The 9592-nt window shown below is 47.7% G+C and overlaps 1 protein-coding gene across 3 annotated transcripts in view; it reads right to left on the reverse strand.

Annotated features, from left to right (window-relative positions):
- Pdpn (podoplanin) overlaps positions 1 to 9389 on the reverse strand; it is a 33987-nt gene extending 24598 nt beyond the window's left edge. For all 3 annotated transcript variants that reach the window (XM_031379380.1, XM_031379378.1, XM_031379379.1), the window contains exon 1: positions 9028 to 9389. In XM_031379380.1, the coding sequence (XP_031235240.1) occupies positions 9028 to 9094 (67 nt within the window). In that variant the 5' untranslated portion in view covers positions 9095 to 9389. The remainder of the gene's footprint in view (positions 1 to 9027) is intronic.
- Positions 9390 to 9592: the final 203 nt, after the last annotated feature.

The following is a 9592-nucleotide window of genomic DNA, read 5'->3' on the forward strand; positions in this document are numbered from 1 at the left end:
GATCCGAACTCAGGACCTTTGGAAGAGCAGTCAGTGCTCTTACCCGCTGAGCCATCTCACCAGCCCCCTGGCCTGTGTTTTAATTTCCAGCAATGAAGAAACATTTTTACAAATGACTTGCAGATTTTTGCCTAAGGACGAGCATGTAGACCCACAGAACAGAGTGGAGAGTCCAGACATAAACCTTTATACTCACGGGCAGCTGATTTAGGGCAAGGGCACCATGATAATTCTTTGTGGGGGAGAGTTATCTTTTCATCCCAGAAGGTTCTAGAACAACTGAAGAGCCACATGGTAAAGAATGGAGCTGGGTCACCAGTTCATGGCTCAGGCAGAAGTTCACTGTAAAGGCATCAAAGCCTGACTGTCGTAGTTAAACCATTAGAAGTAAGAGTCAATCTTTGTAGCTTGGGGTAGCAGTGACTTCCACCACTGCTACCAACCAACAGCATAAACAGAAAAGGAGACAGACCAGACGTCATGCTCTTAAAGAGTTGTGTTCTGACGAACACTATAACATAAAATAACAAGATAACCCAATTCATAGAAGGGAAGAGTGTCTTCAGCTATCCAATAATAGTCCAATTCCCTCTCTCTCTCTCTCTCTCTCTCTCTCTCTCTCTCTCTCTCTCTCTCTCTCTTGTTTGTTTTGAGACTGGATCTTACTCTGTTGTCCTGGCTGACTTGGAACTCACTTTGCAGACCAGACCCAGACCAGGCTGGCTTTGAACTCACAGAGAATGCTTGCCTCTTCTTCCCAAGTTCTAGGATTAAAAGCACCACTTGTCCAGTATCTAAAATTATTAAAGTATGATTTTAACCAACAACTAAAAAATATCCCATTTTTTAAAAAGTTACTTCTTTTATTGAAGTGAAATTCACAAGAACATCTTAGTATTCAAATTTCTTTTAAAGAATCATTTGTTTATTTTATGTATATTCATACATAAAATAGGTGTCTTCAGACACACCAGAAAAAGGCATCAGATCCTATTACAGATGGCTGTGAGCCACTATGTGGTTGCTGGGAATTGAACTCAGGGCCTCTGGAAGAGCAGCCAGTGCTCTTAACCGCTGAGCCATCTCTCCAGCCTCAGCATTTACAAATTTTCAGGTGCATGTATGTGCGGTGTGCAAACAATTTATCTATTCATAATCACTTGACATAATTAGTTTCAAAATGACTCTAGCACAAGGCTTTTCTTTCTCTCATGTGTGCATGTATTAGATAATAACCTTAATTCCTTACTTGACAAAAAAACAAAAATACTCAAACACATCTCAATTTAAAACAGCCAAGGGTTTGAACAACCCAAGATATTCAGCCTGAGAAGGTGTTCAAGTTCACTGGTCATTAGGGAAAAGATAGATGAGTCAGATCTATTAGAGATCCTCCCTACACATTAGAATAGTAACAGAAAAAAGAGGGGAGGGGAGGAGGAAGAGGAGAGAGAGAGTGTGGGGGGGGAGAGAAAGAGAGAGAGAGAGAGAGAAAGAGAGAGAGAGAGAGACAGAGGGAGAGAGAGAGAAAGAAAGAGAAAGAGAGAGGGGACTGAACAAGGGTCTCAACATTTGCTTTTAAATTCAAGACCGATTCAGGCTTGGGACCTGTCTCAGTTGGTAGCAAGACCGATTCAGGCTTGGGACCTGTCTCAGTTGGTAGCATGCTGGCTTAGCACATACAAAACCTCTGGTTTCATGCCTAGCACCTCATAAACCGCAGCATACACCTATAATCCCAGCACTCAGGAGATGAAGGCAGGAAAATCAGGGGCCTAAAGGTCATCTTTAGCTACAAAGTGAACTTGAGGCCAGGCTGGATGTTTAAGACCTTGTTTCAAAAAACAAAAATAAACAAACAAACAACAAAAACTGGGCATGGGGGCTGGAGGGATGGCTCAGCAATTAAGAGCACTTGATAATCTTCCAAAGGGACCAATTTGCTTCTCAGCTCCCTCCCCACCCCCCGGTCAGGTGACTCACAACATCTTGTAACTCCAGTTCTGGAGGGTCTGATATACTTTTCTGGTACACACACACACACACACACACACACACACACACACACACGCATGCGCGCACGCACACACACACATTAAAAAGAGGAAGGATGGAAATAATGTGAACACAGTACTCATGAATGAAAAATTCTTTTGAAAAAATAATAAAATTTGGGAAGCAACACTTTAAAACAACAAGAAGCATCTATAGGGTACAGCACAACGTTTCAATACTTTCCTCCTGTATGTAACAATCAGCGTGGGACTCACTACAGGCTTCCATCACCTAAACCAGTTTCACTTGTATCAGGAACACTCACCGTCCTCTCCACTGGCTATATCAACATACACACTTGTGTATTGTCGATCATAGCTATCCTGCTGAGCTATGGGACATGGAACCTATGCTTATGAGTCACATGCCTGTACCTATCAACCATTCTCTTTCCCCCTCTGTCTTGGTTACTTTTCTCTCTTCCATCTCTGTGACAAAACACCATGACCAGAGACTTATAAAAGAAAGTGGTTAATTTAGGGGCTCACACCGTCAGAGGCTTGGAATCCATTGCTATCATTGCAGGGAGCATGACATCAGGGAGTCAGCCATGACACTGGGGTAGTGGCTGGAAGCACTGGTGGCTGTTTAGATAAGTGGCTAGGGTTGTGTGCCCAGAATGTGTGCTCATGGTATACTCAATGACCCCTGAGTTCAATGTCATTGTTGCCTGATGGTGGGCTTTGTCTGAACCTAACTGAGCCTCGTAACTCATCTATTCGTTGTGAGTAGTTCCTACCTTGTAGTGTGCTGTGAGAACTGAATGACACAGGGCTTGTGAGTGGCTGACATACTCTAGCTCAGCCAATGGTAAAAGCTACAACATAGTTATTGCTATTAGCCCCTCCTATTTGGAATCTAGGGTGTGGCTTTACATTTAATCTTATTTCAGATAGGGTTAGGTAAGGCTGCTTCCCAGGAGTTGAAGTCACAAGATGCCAGGAACCAAGGGGTATTAAGTAAGAATGAGACACGGGAGTCTGGGGAGAGGGCTTAAGCCAGTGAAATACTTGCCTTACAAGCATGGAACCTTAGTGCCTTTCTATTGCTGTGGAGTCACCACAACCAGGGCAACAATCTATAGAAGAGCTTATTTGGGGCTAACAGTTCAGAGACCCATGACCATCCACCATGGTGAGAGAGCATGGCAGTCGGCAGGCAGCCTGGAGCAATAGCTGAGAGCTTGCGTCTTCTCCTCAAGTAGGAGGAGAGAGGCTGGGAGAGAGGAAGAGGAAGAAAGAAAAAGAGGGACGGACGGACAGACAGACAGACACACAGAATGGTGTGGCTTTTTAAACCTCAAAGTCCGCCCCATCTCTGACAACACACCTCCTAATTCTTCCCAAACAGTCCCACCAACTGTGAGCCAAGCATTCGGAAACATGACCACTCTCTTTCAAATCACCACAAATGGATCCCCATTGGGGTCCCCAGAACCATGTAAAGAAAGACTGGATATGCCAGTGTGTGAGTTGGTGGGCTGCGGAGGAGGAAGGAACAAGGCGGCCTTCTAGGGCTTGCTGGCCATCCAGCCAGGTGAACCTGTCCAGACCAGTGAGAGAACCTGTCTCAAAGGAACCAGTGGTTCAGAGCTTGTACGACACTTACGAAGCAACCTTGGGCTGCTCAGGCTGCTCAGTAACTTCATCTCCTGAGGGGGTGGGACTCTTCAGGCTTCGGTGGGCACCTGCACTCATATGCACATACTCTGGCACAGACAGGTATGAACACACATAATTAAAAAAAAAAAATCTTAGCCAGGCAGTGGTGGCGCACGTCTTTAATCTCAGCACCTGGGAGGCAGAGGCAGGCGGATTTCTGAGTTTCAGGACAGCCTGGTCTACAGAGTGGGTTCCAGAACAGCCAGGGCTACACAGAGAAACCCTGTCTCGAAAAACCAAAAGAAAAAATCTTAAGCGAAAGAAAAACCAAATCTGATAAGATAGACATTTTCCTCTGCACCCACCCCTCACCCCACACACAAACGAGACACACTTTTCTGCACTTTATGTACATATTTGCTCCCTGTGACAAGCCCTTCCCAATTGAAAAGGGTTCCAGAGACGTTTGGTCTCCAGAAGAACAAAAGCATTGGATGGAATGTGTTTCCAGATCAAGGGATTAAAGATCTCTAGTTCTCTCCAGGACCCACCCTAACTGAGGTCAGCATCCCCAAGACTGCCAAGATAGGATTTCCCTATAGGAGCTCAAAGCAGGATAACATCATGCACCAAAGTTGAACACACAGCAAGAACTCAATAAATATTTGTCAAATAAGCAAATTCCTCGGGTGGGGCAGCTTTAGTGTCAACAAACAGTTACTTTTCTTTCTCTCTTGATTCCAGGCAAGCTAAGTCCTTTCTCCCTTGGGTGGGCACTCCTCTGGCTTGTTTGCTCTTTTATTCTCCTTTATGGACTCTGGGAAATACCCTGCTCACAGCGTCCTCCCTCTCTAGCCTCCTTGGCATTCCGCAGCACCCCGCCAACATGACAGGGGCTCTTGAGAACTACAGTGTGGCACCGGTTGACCTGCCCATTCCTCTCCGGGCACTTCTGCAATTTTTTTGGCCCTCCGATTAGAAGCCACAAGCTCATCTTCATCTGGAAAGACAACTGTCCGTTCCAGAGGTTTTTGTTTTTGAAACTGCATCCACTTTCCTTGCCTCAAGCAGGACTGTCTTCTGCTTCTCCACCTAAGGGATCAGCTGCCCAAGGTCGAAAGCCTCCCTCTGAACTTAGCCTGCCTGACTCATCGCCAAATACAGACTGTTCTCCTAGGCAAAGTCACCGGACCAGACTCAAATGCAGACATACCCTCCCCTCCCTCTTAGTGTGGGTGTGTGTGTGCCCACTGGAGTGTGTAGGTGCATGTGTGCCCATGTGTTCAAACGATAACCTTAGATATTATTCCCCAGGCACTGTTTTTTGAGAGAGGGTATCTCAATGGCTGGGGCTTGCTGACTGGTCTAGACTGGCTGGTCAGAGAGCCTCAGGGTTACGGCTATCTCTGCATTCCTAGCACTGGGATCGCAAAAGTCCTTGCTACAGTAGGCCAGCATTTTTACACGGGTCCTGGGAACCAAACTCAGGTTCTCATGCTGCCACAGATGTCTCTCCAACCCTGTTCTACTCTTTCTGTTGATGTTCAAGAGTTTCCCATCACCTGGCTGGTCATGAATGGTCTGAGATGATGGACAGCCAGGCGCTGTGGTTAGACATGGGGAGGAAACAGCAACCTCCATTTCCTGCCCTGGATGAACTTGGCAGAAGAATGCCTGCTGTTTCCTAACCTGGACCTAGCCTATGTTAGCTCTTGGATGAAAAACCTAATCACTTTCATTTCCCAGAACATTCCAGGGGCTGGAAAGATGGCTGCCAGTGAAATGTTCTCCACACTAACATGATCATCTGAGCTCACACACGAAGCAGGACACGGTGGTGTGCACCTGTTACCTCAACCCTGGGGAGGCAGAGGCAACTGGATCCCTAAGGCAACTGCCCAGTAAGTCTAGTGATTGGTGAGCTCCAGATTCAGTGAGAGAAAGAGTCTCAAAAAACATGGTGCAGAGTAATTGAGATAGGTACACTTCACACACACACACACACACACACACACACACACACACTTTTCAAGAACTCTGTTGAGAAAGTATTTAAAATTGCAGGCAAGGAGGGCTGGAGAGATGGCTCAGTGGTTAAGAGCACAGACTCTTCTTCCAGAAGTCCTGAGTTCAATTCCCAGCAACCACATGGTGGCTCACAATCATCTGTAATGGGATCTAATGCCCTCTTCTCATGTGTCTGAAGACAGCAACAGTGTACTCATACATAAAATAAATAAATCTTTAAAAAAAAAATTGCAAGCAAGAGGAACTTTATCTGTTGTGTACCTCACAGGAATCCTACAAGCAACTTCTTATCTCGACCTCCCTAAAATCAGTGAACCCTCTTCTTCTAACAAGATCACACAGGCTCCTTTCCGGAGAGATTTCAGGGGATCAGAGCTTCCTTGGGAGGAGACAGGTTGGGCTGGGGCTCCTCCGCTGGGTTCCTGGCAAAACTGGTATGGTACTTGGGTATGCTTCCTCCTTGGCCTCCCCCAAAATACTTCCACAAGCTGAACCTGGAACGCCCGCTCTCAGAAGCCAGAAATATGACAAAAATTCAGATAAGCCAGTGTAGTCCAGAGCACAGGTTCCTTCTAGGTTGGCGAGCGAGGGTGGCGGAGCATACTCTCATCTAGGTGCTTTCCTGAACCCAGCAACCTGCCCCACCCTCTTGGGAGAGGGTTAGCGTCTGCGTGCAGAACAAACTAAGGCAAACTATTTTAATGTGCCATGCCAAATCCATTTTCCTATGGGGAGTGTGTAATATTTTTTATTCGTGTTTAAGGGACCGAAAGTGAAGTCCACCTTCAGTATCAAGTTCAATCTTTTTTTTTTTTTTTAAGTTCAATCATAGTAAAAAGTTTAACTTTGTTTCTGAATCGCGGTCCTAGTGGCTTCTGAGATAACAGTGTATAATTTACAGGAGTGGTTGGGGATTAAATGAGGTAAGCCTGTGACATTCCTAGAATGTAGTGGGGGATGGGAACACAAGGAGGTGGTGTCCCGCCTACTAGTCAGGGCCATTCCACAGGCCAGCACAGAGTCAGTTCTGGGCTGAGTTTTGTCTTGTTGGTCGTGGCTACCCTCAGCCTTCTGCGGCTGCTGCACACAACACACATCATTAAATGTGTTTCCCTCTTCTGAACTCAGTTTGGGACCATAAGCCCCAGCTTCCCTCACAGAACCAGCTTTATTCAAGGCCTCCTCGGCAACATACGCCCTCAGCAACTTGTGAGGACTCCAGGGCCCCCTGAAACTGGCAAGAACTTCAGGGAAATCACAGGCTGATTCCTTTGCCACATGATTAATCCTGCTCGGACTGGTCCCGGAGGAAGAGCTCACACGGGCTAGAGGCAAGCAGCAGCTTGTAGAATCCTATAAAAAGCCTTTGCTAACGGGCAAGTCCTGGGGTACAGGCTTTGGATGAAAGTTCAGAGCGAGGGTGGGGCCTGGCAAGGGAGAGGGGGGCTTTCGGGGTGGAAGGAGATGCCAGATGTGAGGACAACAGGCCTCGTTAGAATCCACTGGAACACCTTGGAGATTGCAAAGGGGCTTGGGTTATTACACTAAATCAGTATGGCACATGACTCACCACCATCACCCCTGGTCTGACTCCCCAGTAATAGCTTAACTCAATGGAGTTACTCATCCATATTCATTAATCTCAGACAAAACCCCTGCAGGCTCAATCTGGCTGCAGAGCAGCCTCCATGCAACTAGCCAGCCACATGGCCACCCCTCTGGATACCCCTTCACGGAGCCTCTTTCTTCAGCTGTACAGTTCCTAGTGTAACTGCGTGGTGACTTTTTCTAGACGAGACCAACTACCAACTACATTTTGGGAGCACTTTGGGAACTGGCTTGAGACAGTTGCCTTTGGATGATGCTAGCTAGCCAGCCTCTCTGGCTTTCCTCGGATGTGGTTTGAGGTGGGTGCCTCCCCTCACTTTGTGCTGGTGAGTTTAAAGTCATATTCTTAAACACGCACTGTCTCGCCACGACGGAAGTGGAACCGAAATACAGAACTGTGTATATATATCCTAGGGCAAGGAGACGTTTCAAAGATAGGACTGCCAGGAATAGCCCTGAGCGCCATAAAGAATAGCTTCATCTCTTTGAAGCTGACAACCTCGCCCAATGCACTCTATATAATTTCCCTAACACTAGGTAGGTGTTATCGGTGGAGAATTATAGAAGCCCAGGCTAGGCCCACCCATCTCACACAGACCACTCCATCACCAGGAAAGACAGTCCTCTATCTTTGAAGACCACTAGCCTTCCTTCGACCGTCAGATGTTTTGGCCCCGGGATCAAGGTTAGAGCTTAAGTTCCACCAGGGAAACAGATACAACTTAAAACGCCAAGGTAAGAAACAAAATAACAGGAAACGGTCCCCAGACCCCAGCCATACATCACACCAGACAGAGGAGCGTAAGACAGAAGAGGAGGACCCGATGGTGGCCCCATCAATCTGTTTCTTTCGAGTCAGGCCTTAAAAGCCCAGGCTGGTTTCAAATTCCTTATACCAAGATGTCCTTGAAACCTCTCATCCTCCTGCCTCCATTTCCCAGTGCTGACATCACACAGTTGAGCATCACTATACTGGTTTTTGTACCTTGCTGGAGAAGGAGCATGAGAGTGTCTCGCATGCAAAGCAAGGACTCTGCCAACTGAGCTACATTCTCAGGCTCCATTAGTCTTTTAGTAACACTAATTCAGCATTTGAGTCCTTGGCCAAGTTCAATACATGGCCTCAAACACGCTTGCACTTCAATGCTCACAGCAACCCTCCAGGTTAGGAGGTACGGTTCCGTGGCTTTCTAGCAGGCTGGACACGCCCTGGGTTCCATCCATTTCCAGTGTATGGGTGTGGGGAGGGGACGAAGAAGGAAAGAGTCGGAGACAAGAATGCTAGAAAGATAGCAGCCTGCGAATCAAGCTGTTCAACCGCTCCTTTCAGGTACCATCCTAATTAGAGAAGCCTCTTCAGGTCCGTCCCCAGCCAGGGGTGTGACCCCGAGTTCCAACCTATGTCCTCCTGTCTGTTTCTCTTTTTCAGAGACATTAAACATTCCTCTAACGCACTGCTCTTTGGGCCAGTACAGTCACCCATGGCGTCACCCTCCAATCCCGTACCATTAGCCCCGGGGCGGGGAGTGGGGGGTGATAAGGGCCATTCTGTACCCTTACCACCTGTGGATCAGGGCTCCTATCGCCACACCCACAAGGCTGTTCCAGGGGACTTAGCCCCATCTAAACTGCCCCACTGCTCTCCCCCGTACTCTCAGATCCCAGGCTCAAGCATCCCCCGCCTCCCTCCATCACCACCAGCAAGTGCCGGTTGCCAATCACGCATGGCGCTTACCTCCTTGCGCAGAGTTCCAGAACCAAACGCTCCCCAAAACCCAGAACAACACTGGCGCGGTCCACATTTTGATCACGTTGGAGCCTCAGCAGCTAGTGGTTTTTGTTGGTTGTGAAAAGATGAAAAAAACAAAAACCAAAAAAAACTTCGAAGCAACAGGCCCAGCCGGGAAGAGCTCGGGAGGAGGCTGGAAGGCAGGCGGTGAGCAAAAGTTCCAGCTCCAGAGAGTGCCCGGGCTTTCTCGACTCGCAGAGGGAGCAAGCACTGCAAGCTGTTGTGCAGTTTGGCAGCTGGCAACTTCTCGGCACAGTCGGCATTTATGTCTCCCGTCCCGGGGCGGGAGCGGGTGGGCGTCAGGTGGTCCCGGAGATCTAGCACCGCCCCCGAACTCTGTTTGGCCAGCATCACAAGATGACCTCAGGCCAGGTTTAAAGTTACAGGGCCTCAGCCTCTGGGGCCCAGCCCAGGCCAAAAAAGAAGAAGAAGAAAAAAAGCTTTTGACTTTGTTCCACTACAGGAGAAAGGGGGGCCACACGCAGTAAACAGTCTTGCTTTACAATTTTTA

This window comes from Mastomys coucha, unplaced genomic scaffold (assembly GCF_008632895.1).
Source record: "Mastomys coucha isolate ucsf_1 unplaced genomic scaffold, UCSF_Mcou_1 pScaffold18, whole genome shotgun sequence".
Lineage (NCBI taxonomy): Eukaryota > Metazoa > Chordata > Mammalia > Rodentia > Muridae > Mastomys > Mastomys coucha.